Raw genomic sequence first — 24,080 nt, 5'->3', positions numbered from 1 at the left:
ATATACTTAGAAGGTAATACCTCTAAATTTGTGTTTTAGTCACACTATATCCAATTTTTACAGTGCAAGATCTGTGAAATCCAGCAATGGGATATTTTAGCTGAAATAAACAAATGCTTGTTTATGAAGACAAGAAGACATCCAGCAGTCTATTGGGAACCTTTAACTTTTATTTGAAGGTCTACAGCGATGTGACTAGTATAAATTTATATATATATATATATATATATATATATATATATATATATATATATTCTTTTTATATATTTATATATATATATATATATATAAATATATATATTCTTTTTATATATATTTATATATTTATTTATATTTAAATATATATAAATATATATATATACATTTATATATATAACATATATATCTTAAATATATATATATATATTTATATATGTATAAATATATATATACAATATATATTTATACATATATAAATATATGTATATATATTTATATATTGTATTATATATATTATATATATACATATATAAATATATATATATAATATATATACTATATATATATATATATGTTAAATAGTTAATACTTTTTTTCTTCGAACAAAGATAATCCAGGTGGACGAGGAGATGTCGTGCATTAACAATTTTCCCATATTCATGAACGCAGCACACGTCGTCGCTCCGAGATGACGTCAGCCAAACAACACAATTAAAGAACCGCCTGAGAGATTGTTACTCTTTATGTCTTTATGTCTTTATGATACAGGAACAACTCTAAAATACATAAAGACACGATACCGACAACAGTCATGTCTGTGAACTATGCTGCTGGACTCTCACCGTACGCAGACAAAGGTGTTTGTGGACTTCCAGAGGTAAAGATGAGCTAATGTTAGGTAGTTAGCTTCTACTGCTAGCAGGCTAGCTGAGGATGATCATGTCTGCAGGATGTTAACATGTATTTAAATAGCAATACTTCAGTATAAAAATACTCCATGACAAGTAAAAGCATAGAAATATACAGCAGGAAACACTGAAGTAAGGGTTAAGCATTAACGTTATTAGTCTTTGTTAAGAAAGTTAATTTTACATCATTAGCTCAGGTGTGTGAGCAGCTGGTCCAGGTGTGAGTAGTGGTGTAGCTGGTCCAGGTGGTGGTTTAACTAGCAGTGGTGTAGCTGGTCCAGATGTGAGCAGTGTTGTAGCTGGTCCAGATGTGTGAGCAGTGGTGTAGCTGGTCCAGGTGGTAGTTTAACTAGCAGTGTTGTAGCTGGTCCAGGTGGTAGTTTAACTAGCAGTGTTGTAGCTGGTCCAGGTGGTAGTTTAACTAGCAGTGTTGTAGCTGGTCCAGGTGGTAGTTTAACTAGCAGTGTTGTAGCTGGTCCAGGTGGTGGTTTAACTAACAGTGTTGTAGCTGGTCCAGGTGGTAGTTTAACTAGCAGTGGTGTAGCTGGTCCAGGTGGTAGTTTAACTAACAGTGTTGTAGCTGGTCCAGGTGGTAGTTTAACTAGCAGTGTTGTAGCTGGTCCAGGTGGTAGTTTAACTAGCAGTGGTGTAGCTGGTCCAGGTGGTAGTTTAACTAACAGTGTTGTAGCTGGTCCAGGTGGTGGTTTAACTAACAGTGTTGTAGCTGGTCCAGGTGGTAGTTTAACTAACAGTGTTGTAGCTGGTCCAGGTGGTAGTTTAACTAGCAGTGTTGTAGCTGGTCCAGGTGGTGGTTTAACTAACAGTGTTGTAGCTGGTCCAGGTGGTAGTTTAACTAGCAGTGTTGTAGCTGGTCCAGGTGGTAGTTTAACTAACAGTGTTGTAGCTGGTCCAGGTGGTGGTTTAACTAACAGTGTTGTATCTGGTCCAGGTGGTAGTTTAACTAACAGTGGTGTAGCTGGTCCAGGTGTGAGTTTAACTAGCAGTGTTGTAGCTGGTCCAGGTGGTAGTTTAACTAGCAGTGTTGTATCTGGTCCAGGTGGTAGTTTAACTAGCAGTGTTGTATCTGGTCCAGGTGGTAGTTTAACTAGCAGTGTTGTATCTGGTCCAGGTGGTAGTTTAACTAGCAGTGGTGTAGCTGGTCCAGGTGGTAGTTTAACTAGCAGTGTTGTAGCTGGTCCAGGTGGTAGTTTAACTAGCAGTGGTGTAGCTGGTCCAGGTGGTAGTTTAACTAACAGTGTTGTAGCTGGTCCAGGTGGTAGTTTAACTAGCAGTGGTGTAGCTGGTCCAGGTGGTAGTTTAACTAACAGTGTTGTAGCTGGTCCAGGTGGTAGTTTAACTAGCAGTGGTGTAGCTGGTCCAGGTGGTGGTTTAACTAGCAGTGGTGTAGCTGGTCCAGGTGGTGGTTTAACTAACAGTGTTGTAGCTGGTCCAGGTGGTAGTTTAACTAACAGTGTTGTAGCTGGTCCAGGTGGTGGTTTAACTAACAGTGTTGTATCTGGTCCAGGTGGTGGTTTAACTAGCAGTGTTGTAGCTGGTCCAGGTGGTGGTTTAACTAACAGTGTTGTATCTGGTCCAGGTGGTAGTTTAACTAGCAGTGTTGTAGCTGGTCCAGGTGGTAGTTTAACTAACAGTGTTGTAGCTGGTCCAGGTGGTGGTTTAACTAGCAGTGTTGTAGCTGGTCCATGTGGTAGTTTAACTAACAGTGTTGTAGCTGGTCCAGGTGGTGGTTTAACTAACAGTGTTGTATCTGGTCCAGGTGGTAGTTTAACTAGCAGTGTTGTAGCTGGTCCAGGTGGTAGTTTAACTAGCAGTGTTGTAGCTGGTCCAGGTGGTAGTTTAACTAGCAGTGGTGTAGCTGGTCCAGGTGGTAGTTTAACTAACAGTGTTGTAGCTGGTCCAGGTGGTGGTTTAACTAGCAGTGTTGTAGCTGGTCCAGGTGGTGGTTTAACTAACAGTGTTGTATCTGGTCCAGGTGGTAGTTTAACTAACAGTGGTGTAGCTGGTCCAGGTGGTGGTTTAACTAGCAGTGTTGTAGCTGGTCCATGTGGTAGTTTAACTAACAGTGTTGTAGCTGGTCCAGGTGGTGGTTTAACTAACAGTGTTGTATCTGGTCCAGGTGGTAGTTTAACTAACAGTGTTGTATCTGGTCCAGGTGGTAGTTTAACTAACAGTGTTGTAGCTGGTCCAGGTGGGAGTTTAACTAGCAGTGTTGTAGCTCAGAATCGTGTTTATTGCCAGGTGTAAGAGGTATACATTTGGAATTTGCTTTGGTTTTGTTGGTGCAAATAACCAGTAAAATAATAAAAGACTAGATAAAAACGTTAGAATTAAATAAGAATAAAAATAAATTGAAATTCTACCAATGTACAATATACAATATAAGCTATAAACATAATATAAACAGATAGTGCAAATGCTGGTCCAGGTGGTAGTTTAACTAGCAGTGTGTCATATTATGAACATATGTTGTATGTGTTAAATCATGTCTGCAAAGAAGCCATTGTCCCCAGTTTGGTGTTGTAATTACTGTCTATGACTATGTAAGACTTGCATTGATAATCAGATTACATGAGAGGCACAAACTAAAGGCTAACAACAGTAACTTCAGCAATCAGATAAAGGAGAGAAGTAAAGGGGCACTAAGTTCATCATTTTACTCTGAAATGTATGATGCATAAAATGGAAAAGTACCAGTACATCAAAATAGTACACTGATGGAAGTGAATATAACCTAATGTCACCCTCTCACTTATTGATGTTACAATTATGTCCTAAAAGCTGTAAGCTCTGCTCAGGTACAATAATATTACACAGGTAACAATAAAAATAATCATATACAGGAAATGACAGAAGGGGAGAATGTGTGAGGTGCAGACCAGCAAAAGTTATCCAACTTGAAAGACACACAAGTCCCACACATAGAAAATCCAATGCAAGTTTCTTAAAGGTCCCATATTGTGCTCATTTTCAGGTTCTTACTTGTATTTTGGGTTTCTACTAGAACATTGTTACATGCTGTAATGTTAAAAAAAAACTCTATTTTCCTTAACCTGTCTGCCTGAATATACCTGTATTTACCATCTGTTTGAAACGCTCCGTTTTAGTGCATTTCAATGGAATTGCAACGGAATTTCGTTGCTAGGCAACAGCTTGGGTCCATGTTTACTTCCTGTCAGCTGATGTTATTTACATACACCGCAACAGGAGATAAACTGGGACACATTTAGAATGTTTACGTTTAAAACCGTGTAATGGTCTAAATATTGAATATTTGTGACATCATAAATGGACAGAATCCTAACGGCTTGTTTAAAACCCGCAATTTCTGAATAAGGGCTGTGTGTATTTCTTCGTATATTGAGCATTTTGATAGTTTAACAGTATTTATATAACACTTAAACCTGCTCTATAATGTAAAAGACCTAAAAATCTCACTTTTTACACCATGGGACCTTTAAGTAGTTTGCTTTCAGCAAAGGGCACTACATTAAAACTGCAACATAAAACAAGATATTTTCTGTTTGTTGAGTGTTTTGAACATTGTGAACATTTATTTTTTCTTTATTGACCAGCTGCATGAATGTTACGAATGTTTTGGTCTATTTCTGGCTTCAGTTTAGACGGTGTGAAATGAAGAGGGAATCTTTCTTCCTCCATGGCCATCACACCCACATTTGACCAAATCACTCGCCCCTGTGTTGATAAAATACGATATGAAAGCATCCCTTCTCAGCCCCTCGTCATCCCTAATTAGTCTTGATATTTGTGATATTTGATTGTGTCAGTGTCGGGCAGCTGTTTTTGAACCTAATGTTTCATGTTCTGTGGCAGGTGTTTGACGGTCCTGAGGAGGTAAAGGCGAAGGTGGAGACGCTCGCTCAGTTGATAAAAGAGTCTCAGTTCTTGGTTGTCCACTCTGGAGCAGGAATCAGCACCGCATCAGGCATCCCCGACTTCAGGTGAGGCACAAACAAAGTCACCATAGCTCTTTTCTTCTACCACCCTTTCTCACAAATCAAATACACACGGCTTTTCTCTCTCAACCACGTTTCCTGTTCATGAACATGATGAGCATTAATGTAACACTGAACTCACACTCTGTTTCAAGTTAAGTTAAATTTCCTTTTCAAAAAATGCTCTTAATTAATGTGTTACAGGAATGGTTTGGGATACCAGCAGTACTTTGTTTATGTGTATCCATATAGTGTCTTCTAGCCATTTATTTTGTGTATGTTCATTTTTTTTTCTGTTGTAATGCCCATGTGCTGATGTGCATTTAGCTTCCATATGTTTTTACTGTTAAAGCCAGCCAGTGCAAAATCTACGCAAAGTATGTTCACCACTACGTAAAATATATCCTTTTAGGATGTTTTAATTGATTTTAAATTAACTTAAAGGGATCGTTCGGGTGTTTTGAAGTCTGGTTGTATGAGGTATTTATCCATAGTCAATGTATTACCTATAGTAGATGATGGTCAGCACACCCCCAGTTTGGAGAAACAGAAAGGAGTTACCGCACGGGAGCAAAGTAATGTACTGCTAGGGACAGGGCCAGCAGCAAAATGTATTTTAAACACCTAAAAGAATAAATATCAGTTCAAGAGTACACTATATTTAGAGTATTTTCACCTCTTTATCTTGCCATCAGACACCCCTTTCCTAATCCTTTCCAACGGGGAACAGGACTGAAAGTGAAACTTATTTATGCTCCCTCCAAAGCCAGCAGGCTCAGATGACAAAAACAGTGTAGATATGTTTCATATTCAGGTCAGTTGCCCATCGGAACATATTCTAAATATAGTGTACACTTAAACTAATATTTTTTTTTTATTATTATCTAAAATATGTTTTGCTGTCGGTCCCGTTCACAGCAATATGTTGCTTTGCTCCTGTGTGGTAACTCCTGTCTGTTTCTCCCAACTGGGTGCGTGCCGACAGTCATCTACTGTAGGTAACACACTGACTGTGGATAAGTACCTCATACAACTCCACTTCAAAACACCCAAACTGTCCCTTTAATATTCCAATCATGCAGCTTATTATTAATATCTTAAATAATTCAATATGAAGTATTTTGTGCGAATCTAAAATCTCAAAGTTGTTTGATTTTCATGGAGGAGGTGAATCAACAGGGCAATCTGAGGAAATGGACAATTTATAAAAGGGTGTTTGACAGGTCAAGTGCAGAAAATTGCTGGTTATAGCAGCCATTCTGGTGATAGTCCTGTTGCTGTGAGCGCTGAGGCCAGAGGAACAGTTGAGAGAAGAAAGGGACTCTTAAGTGCATTGTGCCATTTCATAGTTTTGGCAGCCTTGCAAAGATGGATTATGATCATTTAAATAACATAATGGGGACGTTACTGTCTGTCTCTCATTAGCACTAATCTGCTTTTCCTAGCATATCATGATGTATTCATTTTGATTGATTGATCTGAATTAGTTGTTATATGACATTGCGTCTCAGGGGGATAACTTGGGGACAACTACCAACTTTATGCCACTGCATCTAATACAAATACTGTTAATGAGTAAGCTGCATAATCAGTGAATCAAAGCCAGAAATTATTTTTTTTCTCCATTTCTGGTAGACATAATTTGGACCTCTCGACTTTGCCTCCTGCTTTGTCTTGTAGTACCACTGTATGAGCAGATGAGGGTGGTACCTGCTCATTATTTGTCAGATCCAGCTCTCTGTAAAAAACAATATCACACACACTAAAATAAATCCCGGCTCAATCTGTGTTCATCCATTATAGTGCAATAATTTCCATTGATACTGTGCAAACACGTATTTTGCCCTAATATCTGAGCTGCGGCACATCAGATAGAGAGCTTTGTACTAATTAATTGTTCATTCTGGTGTGAATGACAGATATCTCCGAGGGACAATTCATATATGCATGCCTGGAGACGTTCGCCGTGGAGACCTGACTAATTAATATTTCATTGGTCTGCCTGTCAGTCAGGTAGAACCGACCTTGGAAGGCAATATCATTAAAGCCAAGGTTTCTATGTACACATCAGATCCTCTAACACAAATTATATTCACACTGCTGCCACACACACACACACACACACACACACACACACACACACACACACACACACACACACACACTCACAAACACACACTCACATGTTCTCCAGCTGAGAGTTAGAAATTAAGCCCCTCAGGTGGATATTATTGACGGCAGCAAAATGTGATTATACCAGCCTCACAGATCCGCCGTGGCTTTCATGTCCTGCAGCATCTTTCTCATGGTGATAAGCATGTAATAAGTGACGCACAGGCCTCTCCGTTAATGCTAGTCCGCCTTTGAACTGGTCAGGGCTGAGCGGGCAAGGAATCATGTTGCTGTTGAGAGATGAGGCTATTGTGGCTGCGTTTGAGGATTCACAGGATGCGTTCCCTCATCTGATGCATAAAGATAAACTGTGTATCCTCGAAATAACTTGGCAACTGTCAGGATGTTAGACAGCAGCATTACTGACGGGACCGCTGCGTTCATTCAGACACCCCAAACTTGAATGGTTGATCAAAGAAGCATGAATCGGATACAGATTTTATATTTTCTCTTCGTGGGAGAATCTTTGTACATTGTTTTTTATCGGTCTTTCATATGTCCAGTGGGCAGCAGCATTTGACAGCTTGTTGTCAGTTTGGTACACAAACTTTGCAGAACTCTTTTGCAGAGCTCCTCCTATGAGATTCCTAATACTCACTCAACCATGAATACATACCCACGCACTAGTTGTTCTACACGTATTGCCTCCAGTCCACCCACCGGATTACAACCTGTCTAATCCTGATTATACACACCCAATGCCCAAAGGCCCAGAAACTAACACGGTAAAATAAAAATAAAACAAAACAAGAAGAAAAGAGAAAATTCATGCAGAGGGCTGCAGAGTCTCTGCAGATACAGACCGCACAACGCACTTGTTGTGGGTCTAAAGTGATGATTAAGAGGGATTATTTTTGTATGAGTCTGTACATCGTTGAGTCTATACATTGTTTTTAGGGAAAATGCTGCATAGTGTAGAAAATACAGTAAAACTATCCTGTAAGAAAGTACAGACACAGGCAAAAATGTATCCTTTATTTAAGCACGAGGACTGTTGATTTATGATTACCTTATTTAAGATGTTCACTAAAAAAGATGTGTCCTCCTTTGCAATGAACATATGCTTCTTAACAAAATGTATGGTAAAGTAATTGCAGTATGTTTTAGTGTCTTTTTAAGAGTTTTAAAGGTATAATATGTAGGGCTGACCGAAGCTTCGACCGTTGCCATGGTAATCACCGAAGCTTCGAAGCCCAAAAAATGGTATTCGGGACTGCCTTAATAATATGCAAGAATTACCTAAACAACACAATGTATAATAATCCCTCTCAATCATCCCCTACAGCCCGTTCAGGTTGTCAAATACCACTGTTTTGTCACGCCCCTCAGCGTCTGATACCGAGGCAAAAGCATTATTATACATCGATGGGCATAAGTCCCCCTTTAGCTCTGTCAGATACAAAGCAGCCGTATTTCACCAGCGACAGCGCACAGAAGTCTGCCCTTCTCATTCAAAATTTGGCAATTCGGCACCTTCCTGCAGGGTTGTGCAGAGTTGTGATCGTGTTTATTTGTGCTTTAGAACGTAATCGCTGCGAAACAATCAGAAAATAAGGTTTTATTTCTCTGATTCACTGCTTTGTTCTCACTAACGGCGCTCCCTCTCTTCATTCACTCTACACTCCGTCGCTGCTCTCTCCCTCCCTCGCTCGTTGAGCTGTGGAGGTGTGGCCAACTTTTAATGCTGTGTGTTTACAAACAGCAACAGACAATGGTTACATATTATACCTTTAAGCATATTTTGATGATTACCAGGATAATATCATGAATCACAATTATTTTGGCCAGGATAATCATGACATGAAATTTCATCATCTCCTCATCACTGTTCTCTTCCAGGGGTCCAAAGGGTGTATGGACGTTAGAACAACAGGGTGAGTCGCCTCGCTTTGACACTACATTTGAAGATGCCCGACCCAGCTTGACTCACATGGCCCTCCTGGGACTGCAGAGGGCCGGCTACCTCAAGTATCTCGTCAGCCAGAATGTGGACGGACTACATGTCCGATCAGGCTTCCCCAGGTAACTCCGCCCTGCCTCCTGTCCTGTAGTATGATATACACCCATCCAGTGTTTTACACACTGAGTAGCTGACTCAAATCATAGTTATTAATATCAGGTAGCGTACAGTCAGTTTATAAGAGCATTTGTTTTCTGAAAACAGCTGCCTGCTGCTGCTGGAAACAAGGTTGATGAGAGCGGTGAGAGTGAACCAAAAAATTAAAGTTGCGGGCTGTAAAACCAAAACAATGAGCAGGAAGATGCCCAGTTGAGGGTAACTGCAGAGTTGGGGGATAATTCTCTATGGGTTTGTCACTACGAGTGACCACTTTCCCACTTTCCCTACATTTACATGTAGTGAGTTGACCTATTGTTAGTATTAAAACATGAATTATTGCAGCTTTAAAGATGTATCATCCTATCAAATACTGTATAACTGCTGCAAATGTTCACAAAATGCTCCAAATGTAGACGAACATATTCTCCATGTTCTAATATATATATAATATTTTAGATCATGTTTGCAGGCTCGGTGTCAGGATTTCAATTTTGGACGGGGCCAAATTAATTTTGGCTTAGCCTTTTAATTACAGAAGTTAATACAGTTTGCCCCTTTGATGGTTTCCACCTGGTAGTCTCGCTAAAACAGAAATGACTGATATCATGCCAGAAGGCGACTGCAGTGCGTCTGGCTGATCAGGACACATTTTGAATCTTTTTCTAAAACATTTCCAATGACCGTTAGTATTACAGGCAGCACACGCAGGTATATTGCTCAAATCGTGCGAAAATGAAACACCTAGTATATCTACCATAGTTATTTTTCTGCTGTGGATTGTGTAGAACTGTTTTTCTCTAAACTTTTCAGACCAAGGACCACTTACCTATTCAAAAAAAAAACTCACGGACCACATAACTCCACAAATATCCCCAAAAGCTAAAACAACAGTCCTCCTATTTCATCAGTATTTTTAATATACTATAGGGCTGTACCGAATAGTTTGAAGCATCATCCATAACGTTGACATTCAAATTATTATTATTATTAAGGATTAGGATGGGCCAGTTGTACCGGTGGGTGGGCCCAGGTCTGTTAGGCCCGCCCGCAACGCCGCGCCTGCATGTCAGATTACATCTCTGTGCTGTGCAGAATGATTAGCAGTGGAAGCAGAGAGAGTGGAGAGGAGAGGGAATGAATAAGTGAGAGGTGAGACGTGAGGCACTTATTTATAGGAAAAGTTAACTTGTTCAGAAAATGCAGTGAATTCCTTATTGTGGAGGAAACAGCCACATTATAGTTTTCTCTTTATTCATTTGTAGTATGCAAACACAAATATATATATATATATACAGCATTATGAGATAACCATATTGTTTCACGCCAATTTGTTACATGTTGGGTTGTGACTCATTGTTTTAATAATGAAGCTGCTGCTTTGTGATAACCGCTGTAACAGCGCCAGAAATGAGGAGCTCTTTAAATACCGCTCAAATAAACTTCAAATAATGCTCAGAGTAATGGAAAATGTTTGGTCTGACTCTGGACTATCCAAACATATTGGACTTAACCCAAGGCCAAGAATCCAATTTTTCATTCAGCACATAAACCCAGCCTTCACACGTATTGGAAGACTGGCTTTCCCTGAAAGCCATTTCCTCCTCCACCCTCCATCAGTCAGGTTTTTTTTTTTTTTCTAGACGAGACGAGACAGTGAATTGGTAGTTTCTCCGAGGAAATCATCGAGGCAAGCAGCCCGTACTGGTAAAGCAAACTGGTTGGCACTAATCTGCGGAGATGCCAGATGGAACAGAAATAAATACGAATCAAAGAGGGACTGCGAAAAAAGTTGTGTTGAAGAGTTCCGACGTTAACTTTGGAGACAAGTGAATATCATTTTTGTAATATTACTGTTTTTTTTCTGTCTTCTCTCCCTCTTGCTCTGTCAGGGATGTGCTATCAGAGCTCCATGGAAACATGTTTGTGGAGGAGTGTGAGAAGTGTGGCAGGTATGAGCACACACACACACACACACACACACACACACACCAAACACCCACCAAACACCCACATTTTGATCTTGAAACTCTGATAATTCTCATCTTTACAAGCTACCGGCTTTCATTTTGAGGCCATTATATTTAGTACGCCTGTGAAAACAAACAGCAAATCATGTGGCTGCAACATGTTATATATATAAAGCATGCAGACAGGAGGTATGAATCCATGAAAGGTAATAAAAGCTGCTGGTGTATTTGTACGTCAAGAGTTTTTGGAAACGTCCGGCAGGATAATGCTTCCTTTTGCATAGCGCTCATTATCTCAAAAAGGATTCCAGGAACACATCGCGGACTTCATTTTGTCTCCCTGTAGAGACATCAATAGTTATTCAGCCTAACAAGACGACTGGCCCCTAAAAGCCTGTCTTTTTAAAGACTGTGCTTCTCAACTAAAAGGAGTTTTTGCAAGGTTGTTTCAGTTCCTCCGAGACACATGAACAAAGCCCAAATCGTGGAAATTCTCAATAATTAGGACTGTGCCGAAAAAGACAGCTGCAAGTAGGCTTGCAGCAGCAGTCGGTGTTACACAGTGTTCAGGTATACACTGATTACATTACTTGCCCACCACTCCCACTGTCGTTTTGCTAATAGAAATAAAACCCATTTAGTTATTTTTAGTGTATCAGTCGATGGAAGCCCATTTCCGCCACTGTGATGAAAAAAAGTTTTGTAAGTCATTATAATGAGAAACTTTCTCAAAATAATGACAAACTTTGTCAATATTCTGACTTAGTGTCTCAATATTTTCACTTAGTATCTCAAAATAAGAAACTTTCTCAATATTTTCACTAAGTATCTCTAAATATTGACTTAGTATCTCAATATTTTCACTTACTATCTCTAAATAATGACTTAGTATCTCTAAATAATAAGAAACTTTCTCAATATTTTCACTAAGTATCTCAAAATAATGACTTAGTATCTCAATATTTTCTCTTATTATCTCAATATGTTCACTTAGTATCTCAAAATAATGACTTCTCTCTCTGCCAGATACCAACATTTAATGTTACTGTTACATTTGATTTAGCTCATGTTAACCTTACTGGGTTTTACCGACTGAAATCAATTTATTGAAATATAATGTTTACAACTATTGTTGGGCAATTCTGATTCATATTTTTGATATATATATATTATCCAGATTAACATTTACGATGAGAGATTGCCAACATGTGAATGAGCCCTGGTAACCAGACGTCTCCTTCATAAAAACCATAACGTCAAGTTAATAACTGATCAGTCTAATGTGTGTAAAGGTCTGTATGGTTGAGCAGTAGCAGCCTGGTGTCCCTATAGTCACAAGTAAGCCTAAGGATATGCCAGAGTTGTATTTGTAGATTTTAGCTCAACTTTTAACTTAATAAAGACACATGTTCTCCTGGAAAGACTCATTGATCTTAACATCAATACGGGTTTAGTTCTCTGGTTCAGAGACTTTGTTTCCTGCTGCCCACAGAGGGTCTGTGTTAGGGAGAACATATCAGACGTGCTCACTGTGAGGACAGGCTGCCCACAAGGCTGTGCTCTTCCCCCTGTGATAAATGACAAACCTTTTTAGATTGTTTAAGTATGCCGATGGCCTTTGTTGGCCTTCTACAGACAAGAGACTGACATCCTCTTTTCAGTTTGAGCTCTTGAGCTCAGGGAGGCTCTATATTGTCCCTCTGGCAACTAAACATGTGTTTAAGAAGTCCTTCATCCAGAGTGCCTTAAATATTCTTAGAGTCCCAGTGAAATTGAAGTTAGAGCATCTTTAGCTTCTGTACTGTGAGTATTCTTCAGTGAAACTGAATATTTGAGCCGTGTACAGTTTCAAGAGAGTCGTGTCTAGAAGGTGACCCCCAAGTTGCAAAACTACCGCGAGATGGTTATCGTGAGGCATTGACCTCGAATGGTTGACGTTAGGATAGGCCGTCGGGCAGCGAGTCTCGCAAGAGTTTTCGCACATTTTCTCAACTTGGGGGTTACCTTCTAGACACAACCTTACAAGAGAGACTTAACTCAAATCCTCGGCATTTGATTGGACCGCTAAAAAGTGTGCGGGCTTTGAATGTAGCGAGATACAGAGCTACTGATGTCACCAAAATTTGCATATTGATTGATGGATGTAATGAAATTATTGGCTGGGACTAGCTTACGCAATCATATTTTGTTTTATTGGAAGAAAAGATGATTGGATTTTGATATTAAAAAATACAAAGAAATTGTTTTTTTTGTACATTTTTTGCATATGTTGTTAAATAGATAAACAATATGACCGGGTATGTGATCTAAAAAGGTAAAAAATGCATTTTTCATTTAATCTAGACTTTAACTCAACAAGGTGACTCAGTAGATCCAAACCACAGACACTGACGTGAACTGTTTTTAATGTGTAAAATGACCTGTCTATGCATTTGTTCTCATTAACTGCTTTGGTACGTTGTTGTTTCTTGTGTTTGGTGAGCCGAAGACAAATTTCCACCCTGGTGGACAATAAAGATTTATTGTATTGTATTCTCTCTACCTGCACAGTGTTCATATCTCATCCAAGTAGATTACTTTGGGATGAGCAGAGGCGTACATGTATGTTTGCAGCAGATATATGAAGCCGTTGAGTCACTGATATCCCTGAAGCGCATTTCAAGAATCATGTTGAGTCCATGTCTTGAAGAAAGATGCCTGGAGTCGTCTGGTCTATCTAATAAAGTAGCCATCCAGTCTATATTATCATGGTGTTGTGTATAAGTGGATCTTGGGATTGTTTTCTTCATAACTGTAACTTAACTAAAACCGATCTGGTCGGACAGAGACGTAATCTGTAAGGGTTGGTTTTGGTTTTCCAGGCAGTATGTCAGAGACAAAGTGATCGGTGTGATGGGACTGAAACCGACAGGACGTTACTGTGATGTGGTGCGATCCAGGGGACTCAGAGCCTGCAGGTAACAATCGCTTTCACTGCGTTTTGAAATAATAAATGATCTATTTATTAGCATGACTGTGTATTCTTTTGCTAAAACAGAGGAAAGCTGATAAGCACCATACTGGACTGGGAGGATGCTCTTCCTGACGGAGACCTGAACAAAGCAGAGGATGCCAGCAGGTGAGACCATTCCTGCTCCATTTTGGTTTGGATTCAGCACACACATCACATACTCATATCTATCCTGATTTCCTTTGCCATCCCTGTTTCAAGTCACAGTTCAAACGTGTCCTCTGAAATGAAAAAAATGTGAAATAATTTGTTGGATCTATTTGCGTTAGCTTTCTGTGTGGCCTTGCTGTCAGTGTCCAGACATGCAAATGCTTCACAGTTTGCTTTAATGTTACCATTTGCCTCCCGACTGTCAATGTCTTCATTCAAACCTTCAGCCAAGAAAACCTTTTATCTACAAACAGCGGGATGGATTGGATGTTTGTGTTTCACCTTGATGTACTCAGTGACCCATAGGAGAAGCATAATTGCCCTTTTACATTACAAAGAGGAGCTAGCTGTGTGTTCATGCATGTTACATCCAAGTAACTTGTATTTCGCCTGGTCTCATTACTGAATAGGAGCCTGCTGCTGTGGAGCTGCTCTTCCTTTTATAATGACATATCGCAGTGAGCAGTGGAGATGGCTTTGCTAGATGTGTGTGACTGAAAGCAGCAGATAACAGTTTGTACCGCTCATGTATTACCATCAGAGCACTAAGCACCCGTTTCTCTAAAAAATAATTACCCAGCAATCTTTGAAATCATTTTACAACACTCATGGCTGTTCTGAAGGTATTTATAAGATCCTCAAAGACTTTTCTAATCATCTGCATGAATGAATATTCCTTCTTTTGTAAGATAAAAAAAAAGATTTCCCAAGTCGTGCTGCTTTTTCCTAATCCACACAAATATGGCAGCTGGAAATGCTCGTACAAGGTGAACCAAAAGTAAAACATTTTATTACCAATACATCCTTCCATTTTCCACCGATTAGCCGGGGCCGGGTCATGGGGACAGCAGGCTTAGCAGGAAATTCAAGACGTCCCTCTCCCCAGGCAGACGAGATATATAATCTCTCCAGCGTAGTCCTGGGTCCACCCCGGGGCCTCTTACCAGTTGGACGTGCCTGGAAAACCTCCAAAGGGATGCAACCAGGAGGCATCCTGATCAGATGCCCAAACCACCTCATCTGGCCCCTTTCGACATGAAGGAGCAGCGGCTCTACTCCGAGCTCCCTCCGGATGTCTGAGCTCCTCACCCTATCTCTAAGGCTGAGCCCAGCCACCCTACGAGGGAAACTCATTTCCGCAGCTTGTATCCACGATCTCATTCTTTCGTTCACTACTCAAAGCTCATGACCACAGGTGAGGGTTGGAACGTAGATGGACCGGTAAATCAAGAGCTTCGCCTTCCGGCTCAACCGCCTGTCCATCTCCCGCTCCAATTGTTCCTCACTCATGTTCAAGACCCCGAGATACTTTAACTCCCTCACTTGAGGCAGTGACTCACTCCCCACCCGGAGGGGGCAATCCGGCAGAGCACCACGGCCTCAGACTTACTGACTCTTATCCAGACCACTTCACACCCGGCTGCAAACCAGCCCAGAACTATATTGATGTTTCTTTCTAATTTTTAGATTGTATTTTACAACAAGAATTAGGATCCAAGTCATGTCAGGCTAACTGGATTAGAAATACAGTCTCGACTTGAGAATCGGGTAAATTCATGTAAAGTCTTTGTGAATTCTGGGAATACCTTCAGAGCAGCCGTAAGTGTTGTTAAACAATCTTCTGGGTTTTTCAAATGTCGCCAGCTAATTATTTTTCAGAGAAAAGGATGCTCAGCGCTGTGACTCAGATGTAATGGCAATACACAGGAGGCACAAACTGGGACTAAATGTGGACCTACCAAACATTTCTACCAGCATTGGAAACTCAGCTAATCCCTTAAAGCACAACAATAAATCCCCTCTTAATAACAGGCAAATAAGCAGAATGTGTGTGACGTATTTCTCCACTGTGTGCATACAGACGAGCAGACCTGGCGCTGACGCTCGGCACGTCCCTGCAGATCAAACCCAGTGGAGACCTTCCACTTCTCACCAAGCGCAAAGGAGGAAAACTGGCCATCGTCAACCTGCAGGCCACGAAACACGTGAGTCTCATTCATGCACCGCCACCTGACACATATGTGTGGAAACATGAAATGACACTGGAAATACTGTACGCAAATCAAAGGCAAAATTATATTTTTGAGACGGGGAACTGAGGCTGCAATATCGCTGTCTTCAAAGCAACCAGACTCCATCCACAAAAGTAGTAATTTTACACTAAGTATCACCATTTCACGGTCGTAATTTTCTCTCTTGTAGGACAAACATGCGCACCTGCGTATCAGTAGTTACGTGGACGATGTCATGAAACAGGTGATGGAGCTGCTGGGATTGGACATCCCAAAGTGGGAGGGTCCGACTGTCTGCGAGAGCTCCAAAGCCACCTCTGAGTCCACCTCTGATGTCAAACCACCACGAGCAGTCAGATCGAAGAAGACGTTGAAAAAGGACCCAATTAAGGAGGAGAGGAAAAGAGACACAACGGCACTAACAGACGACGGGAGTGTTAAGGAGGAGGTGGTCTCGGTAAAGAGGGAGAGAGCGGACTCCCCAGTGGAGATTAATGAGGAGAAATAGCCGTAGGTATTTTTTTCTCACATCAACTTCACAACACAAACCCGCATCCAGAAATAAACTTTACAACTGGAGGTATTCGGTTTGATCAGTTTCAGAGGACAGAGGATTTTTCCTCATCTTACACCCTCTGGAGCAAAGACTCTTCTAGTACTGTACTGGTTTTGTTAATCCCATATTTTTTGCAGCCACGATGAACAGCGATGTGAAACTGACTCCTCGGCTAAAAGCTCAAAAATTGACCTCCTTCATAAAGCAAAATTAGCTAAGTGATTGTGTCCAGGGTAAAAGGATGACCCAATACATGGCGTTAGGAAGACAACGAGAAGAGATCTGGAGCACACAGTTATAAATAAAGCTTTAATAAGGTGTGTAAGGTTGTTGCACCTTATTAATAAAAGCTTTATTTATAACCACGCGCTCCACATCTCATCCCTACAGATCTGGCCTTTAAAGACACCTTGGTTCGATCCTTCACGAGAAGAGATAACAAGTGAGCATCTCTGAGTCTGATTGACTAGTAGCCTCATACAGCTGGAGGAAATTGTAGGTCAAACCTGTGCTTCTCTCATTGTACAAACAAATTATGTTTCTCTGCCGAGATGTTTAACTCCGCCTGACTGTCTACATAAATGGAGCGTCTGCTGGTTATAAATGGACCATAATCACACCGTACGTTTCTAGGAAAATGTTTTTATCTCAGGAAAAAAAGGGGCATTGTACTCTGACGGAAAAAGTATCTTTATTGTTTTACACATACACACTTGAGTTTTGGCAATAAACACAATCCGTTCCTGGTAGAACCTCCTGTGTATTTGCGCTTGTGTGCTGTCAAACAGCAGTGGCCTAGTAGGAAATGTGAGCCAACATTTCAAAGGACATGGAGACAGCATGCGTTTGTTTGCCATGAAACCTCATTAGCATCTCTAAAGGTACACTTTGCTGGTTATAAAATGTCTTTATGCGTCACAGCATTGTGACTGGATATGATAATCAAACCTCCTGTCTCCTAGGAGCCAATGTCGACGGGAAGAGGACCGAAAGACCAAAAGATTTCTTCTTTTTAAAACAAAGACAGTCGTATCCGATGCTACGACTACTACACAACGGGCCACAGGTGTTTGTAGATGATTAGTGCAGCAAACATGCCGCTGCGTGTCTGCTGCTGAATATGCGTCAGTCCATTAAGGCACTTTGTCTCCTCAGATTTGTAAGCAACATATAAAAGCAGCCAGAAAACACAACAGCTGCAAAACACATCAAGTCCATCTGCCTGCTCTGTGAGTGGGTCATTACACAGTTACACAGTCACTCTTACCGTCTATATCTATACATCAACTTGTTTTTAATTGAGCCTGTTCCATAGTGCTAATGAGCTCAATGTTCTCACTCTGCCTTTTAAATGTACTCAGCCCCTTTTTATGCCTCCGCGCAGCTGGTAGCCGCGGCCCGGTGGCATTATGTCTTCGGGTTGTCCGTCTGTACGTCCCATTCTTGTGAAAGCGATATCGCAGGAACGCCTTGAGGAAATTTCATCACATTTGGTTCAAACGTCCACTTGGACTCGAGGATGAACTGAAGAATGAAGAATAGCTGCTGCCTCGGCTACAGCTAATGGGGATCCAAATAAATGAAATTAAATGAAAACTAATGAAAGGTCGTGGTCACTGTGACCTCACATAACACATTTTTGGCCATAACTCAATAATTCATATGCAAATTGGGACAAGCGGAAAGTATAAACAGAACTACTACCAGCTGTTTTCTGTACACCTTCGTTTGTGAGTATAACCGAGTCTCATTACACAGCTTTGTTGAAGGGTCAATCACGGCTTGTTATTTCTTTATAGTAGACCGTTGCTATGGGCGCAGTTCTGATGTAGTAGCCATGTAATAAGTGGGATAATGTACAGGCAGCGGGTCATTGTTGTGAAATAAACCCCTCGTCCTGTCAGGGTTTATTTCACAACAATGACCGGCTCACTGTACATTATCTCTTACTTAACACTCATCCTACCAACTGGGGTCCCCACAGACCACAGAGGTTTACTTTTCATAATATCTCACAGGTGCTTTATTCTATCATTCCAATTTTTCTTCACTTTGTCAATCCATTTGTTCTTAATGACTTCATATCATTATTTTTTATTTCAATTAGTGCTTTTAAAATGATAATTTGAAATACCAATGTATTGGGGATCCCAGTCAAAAGAACCCAATTACAGCCAATGCAGTTTTAATAGATAAAATAGAGTAGATGGATAAACTGTTTGCCATGAGTCCTAATTTAAAGCATCACACAGTATCAGGGGGTTAGTTGCTCTCTGTGTCTGCTTCATCTGTCTTCGATTTCCTCATGTGCTCTGTCTATTTTCATTTTACACAATATGCAAATTAACTGTAACTTTCCTAAAATATTACTCTTTTTTTTTTCTTCAGATGACACATAACATAACTAATAATGTTTTGAGGATAAATAAGTTAACATTTTGCTAGGATTGTTGCCTCTTACAGTAGTTTATTCAGTCCCTAGTCCTAGTATGTTCAATATGTTGGTAGGATGAGGGTTAAGGGAGAATGGGCAGACTGGTTCAAGCCCGCTAGGAAGGTGACAGTAACTAAAATAACAGTGCGTAAGAAGAGCTTATCTGAATGCTCAGCACGTTGAACCTTGAAGTGGATGGGCTGCAGCAGCAGGAGACCACAGCGGGATCCACTCCTGTCATCTAAGAGCAGCAAACTGAGGCTTCAGTGGGCACAGGCTCACCAAAACTGGACAGTAAAAGATTGGAAAAACGTCGCCTGGTCTGACGAATATCGATTTCTGCTGCAACATGCAGATGTCGGGCAGAATTTGGCGTAAACAACATGAATCCACGGATCCATCTTGCCTTGCATCAACAGTTCAGGCTGATAATGATGCAGTGGTGTTGGGAATACCTTTTTCTTGGCACACATTAGGCCCCTTAATACCAACTGAGCGTAGTTTCAATGCCACAGCCTACCTGAGTATTGTTGCTGACCATGTGTTGCTGTATGGCTACCCATCTTCTAATGGATACTTCCAGCAAGATAACATACCATGTCGCAAAGCATATGTCATCCCAGGCTGGTTCCACCAACGTGACGATGAATTCATGGCCTCCACAGCCTCATTTTGGGATGTGGCAGAACAGGAGATATAAAACTTGATTCACCGGATCAGTTCAAACGACTTGAAGTAGATAATAAAGCATACTGTCTCTCCCTGAAAGCTCTAACAGATGACAGTGCCATTCAGAGCCATATACTCTGAGGAGCTGTATGACATTCAGAGACAGACGAGTGTGAAGTCACCGTAATGAAGAACGGCATCAAACGGTTTCTGAAGTCTTCATGTTCGCAGGCTCCCTCATTAGAAACTGGAAATTTTATATAGCGCCAGACAGACTCTTCCCTCAGCTGCTCAGGACCTTGGTCAGAGAGTCCACATCAGAGCCCTGCTGGCTGGAAAGACAACAGTCGGTGTAACACTTCAGAAGTCTGACTTACATGGTAGAATGGACACAAGGAGTTACAGTGACGGCATGCTTGGGGTCGGCACAAAGAGAGAAGACGGTGCATCAAAGATGTTTTTGTCAGACTCAAACTCTGCAGTTGTAATTCAAAGTGCTACGTCTGGAGGAAAGCAGGCGCAGCTCATTAACCATTAAACATGAACCCTGCTGTGAAGCACCCGAGTGGCAGCTTCATTCTGAGTGAGAGTTTCCCTGGAAGTTACTGGGACGCTTTAAGGACAGAGTGAGAACATTTACCAACTGTTCTAAAGAAGACATTCACAAGTGTTTTCTTATTTGGGATTTGTTCTTCGGTAAGAACCATAGACTGTATATCAGAAGCGGACGTGGTCACCCTTTGGTTTGTGGACGACCTTTTTGAAGCCCATAGTCTATGGTCGTTGCCATCTTGGTCTTTTGCAACCAGAAGTGACGAGAGAGGGGAGCTAAGTACAACCGAACGCTGAATAAGACATTTTTAGGCGACCAAAATGTTATAATTAACCTTCATGAACTGAAAACCAGACAACGCCGTGGTAGCGACCTGTCGATCACAAGGTAGCCACGCCCTAAAGCATGCCCTGCTTTATGGTCTATTTGACTCTAAATGGGACCATAATTTACTAAACGAACATCATGCTGTATTGAAGAAGACTTGAAACTAGCAATTGAGACCATAGACTCATGTCTACAATGTTTACTGAGGTAATAAATCAAGTGAGAAGTAGGGTCATTTTCTCATAGACTTCTATACAATCTGACTCCTTTTTGCAACCAGAGGAGTCGCCCCCTGCTGGCTATTAGAAAGAATGCAAGTTTAAGGCACTTCCTCATTGGCTTCACTTCTCAGACCTGGAGGTAGCCCACTGTGGTAAGAACCGAACCTACGCACACTCAAGAGCACATATGAGTGTTGACAGGTTTGTGCAAAATAATTGGTTATTGCATTTTGTTCAATTCTGTAGTTGTATAATATACTATTTAATTAACAATAATATTTTTATCATTTATAATTTAAAACATTTTTTTTTTTGCAAAGCATTATGGTCTTTTAAAACAAAACACTTCAACACTGAACAAGTTATAGCATCAAGGGTGCTGGAAGTAGGGGTCCAGGGGGCCATTGGCCGGCCCACTTTACGCCCCTGTCCCGCATTGCGAACAATGGTAGATGAAGAAAACAACTTGCAGATGCACAAGCTGTGTGCAAATGTCCAAGGCCGGGTTGAAGTGCAATCCGCATGTTGACATAAAACGTCGTTGGTATAAGAGTAGATTAATTTGTGTGAGTGTGTGGTTGAGTCAGCTGTTGGAGATCGAAGCGGAGAATGAATTACTCACCTACCCACTTCTGAAATGAATCTAGCGCCTCTACAACTTATGCATCTTTTTATTTCGTGTGTTACTACTGATGTGTCTAAATCTGCAACCTCACTGCTCGAGACCTCCAAATCCTACACACTACTACTTTAATTCTCTCAACTTTTTGATTTATGTGTGTGCACACGGCCCCGCAGATTCCAATTACCAATGTTAATTAGGATCAACTGGCTCAATTTACGAGGACAATGGGATCATCATTATAAGAACAGAGATACGAACAATTATGCGGTTTTAGAACACATTGTAAATTTGATGTAGACCTTTCTGAGGAACTTTTCTCAAGAACAAACTTTGGAAGACATAGGTAAATGAGGCCCAATGAATGGAGCAAAAGAGGTCAGACCAACCTGCTGCAGAGTGTCAAAGACCGTCTTGACTGGGATGAGTTTAAGCTCCAACATGGCTACAGGCGATATCATGCAGTGAATCAGGAGTGTGGAGTCGTTTAATCTCATTAAAGGAATGTGTAGAATGCCATGAAGATAGCTGTTTCCGGTCTTAACTGCAGATGTTCCCCATTCAGCACATAAAGTCCCCTCGAGCACAATTTCAGTTGGCAGCAGTCAGTCAAGGTTGAGTGAACATTTTCACTCATTGTAATGAAATTGTCTGTCATTTCGGGATATATTATCTCTCGGACATTTTGGCCGCCTTGAAAGAGGAACATGACCTCGTCTGTGCTCTTTGAAAACAATTGCATTTTAATTGTAATATGAGTGAGTCACAAGCTCTGAAACGGCTCTAACAGCTGCATTCAGATTCATCGCCACAGTTCTTGATGGAGATTATTCCCTCGAGAGAGCGTGTTTTTGTTCTTTCTTTCTGAGGCAATAAAGAGTGACGATAAAGAGTGACCATTTCACCTTCTTGAGGACGTGGTTGCAAACTCTTCATGATGAAGACCATGACATAGCGTTGAGCTGTCAAATGCAAAACCGGCCTTCAGACTGTATTTCAGCTTGTGTACGGTTACGTGAGCTCTCTACTAATTGACTTGCTGCTTGTTTTTGGAAATCATGTCTGGTCAAGGTTCTTATCTCCCACTATGAGCTCCAAACACCTGAGTCCACAGGTTCTCGCTAAGAGATTTACAGCGTAATTCCCAGCACATACAAATAGCAATTCTGTTGTTATTGCATTTGTGCTGTTTTCCAAACAGCTTTGCCTCCTGAGATGTAAAGATCACGTCTCTACTGCATGCTTGACACATCACTTCTGAGTGATTGACCAATTTCTGTGCCCATACATCATTCATGCTCATCATCTTGGACTGTCTCCTATTAATAATAAACATCTTGAGCCTGTAATTGCTTTAAGCCAGCAATCCATACAGGCCATACGTTTATGTGTGGAGATGACAATATGGTTTTCATCAGTGGGACTCTGTGAAATGACCTCCTGCACTTGATGCATAGATGAATAGATGGACACTCATAAGATTGCGACGCTTGTTCCTGTCGGATGTCGCTTGTTTTCTGTGAACCGGCTCGGAAATGGAAAGGGCTGTGACGGTGTGATGTGCTCTTTCTGCTCTGTCCATTGTGTAGAATTTGATGAGAAAACTGTCAAGTTCAAGGGAGCAAACATTAAATCGGAAGCAACAATAACACAAGACTTTCTTTTGATTGGGCAGCAATCTGAACAAAAGGGGCCGGCACGAATTTTCAGACAAATGTTTGTTCTGAAATCACACGTTTGATTGTTTCCCATTCACCACTGGAAGATGCTGATTCCCTTGGTGACCCGCTGGCTTTTTAGCAGCATCACAGCCTCTATCACGCAGAGACCTGCTAAATAAATGTGTGCTTCTGATTGGAGAGGTAATTACTGCCTTAGTGGCACACAATGGAGAGACAGTGGTGGAGTGTGTGTATGTGTATGTGTGTGTGTGTGGTATTTGCATGTCAGCTGAAGATGTTATCCATGTTCAGACTTTAAAGGTTCCAAAAGGGCAAAAATGTGGAGCAGCTTTTGTGCGTTTGACACATTTTCCCTCATCTTTGCGGTTTTGCAGGCTGTCGTGACTGCAGACGAGATTAACTTCCCAGAGACGTCACTGAACTCTTTTGTCCTCTCGTTTTATTTAATGTCACATTACATACGTGTAATCACAAAGCGATTCACAGCGGTACAGCCAGGCAGACACCAAGAGACATGACGATAGACGACAGTTTCATGCTAGATTCTACTGTAATGTACCGATTTAGTTAGCGACAATAACAAATACGTATTAATCACATCAATCCTAATGAAAACAATCTTAATAGTCCTCATGGTTGCCTGTGTTTGAAAATCACTTTACTGGTTGAACTATTCAAAACATCACATCGTATTTTTGCTTGATTGAGCAAAGTAAGCCCACAGTGTAACTCAGAGCCGGCTCAGTCGAGGGTTTGATTATATTCAATAATGTACTTTATTACTT

The 24,080-nt window shown here is 40.9% G+C and overlaps 1 protein-coding gene across 1 annotated transcript; it reads left to right on the top strand.

Moving 5' to 3' along the window:
* The first annotated feature begins 636 nt into the window (after window positions 1-636).
* sirt6 (sirtuin 6) lies at window positions 637-17,539 on the top strand. The gene is made up of 8 exons (XM_037788490.1): window positions 637-856; window positions 4,740-4,867; window positions 8,873-9,055; window positions 10,982-11,041; window positions 13,921-14,016; window positions 14,097-14,177; window positions 16,081-16,204; window positions 16,422-17,539. Exons 1-8 carry the CDS (start codon window positions 791-793, stop codon window positions 16,737-16,739), a joined length of 1,056 nt encoding a protein of 351 aa, XP_037644418.1. The 5' UTR covers window positions 637-790; the 3' UTR covers window positions 16,740-17,539.
* Window positions 17,540-24,080: the final 6,541 nt, after the last annotated feature.

This window comes from Sebastes umbrosus, chromosome 12 (assembly GCF_015220745.1).
Source record: "Sebastes umbrosus isolate fSebUmb1 chromosome 12, fSebUmb1.pri, whole genome shotgun sequence".
NCBI lineage: Eukaryota > Metazoa > Chordata > Actinopteri > Perciformes > Sebastidae > Sebastes > Sebastes umbrosus.
This window is presented reverse-complemented; position numbering and strand designations above follow the sequence as displayed.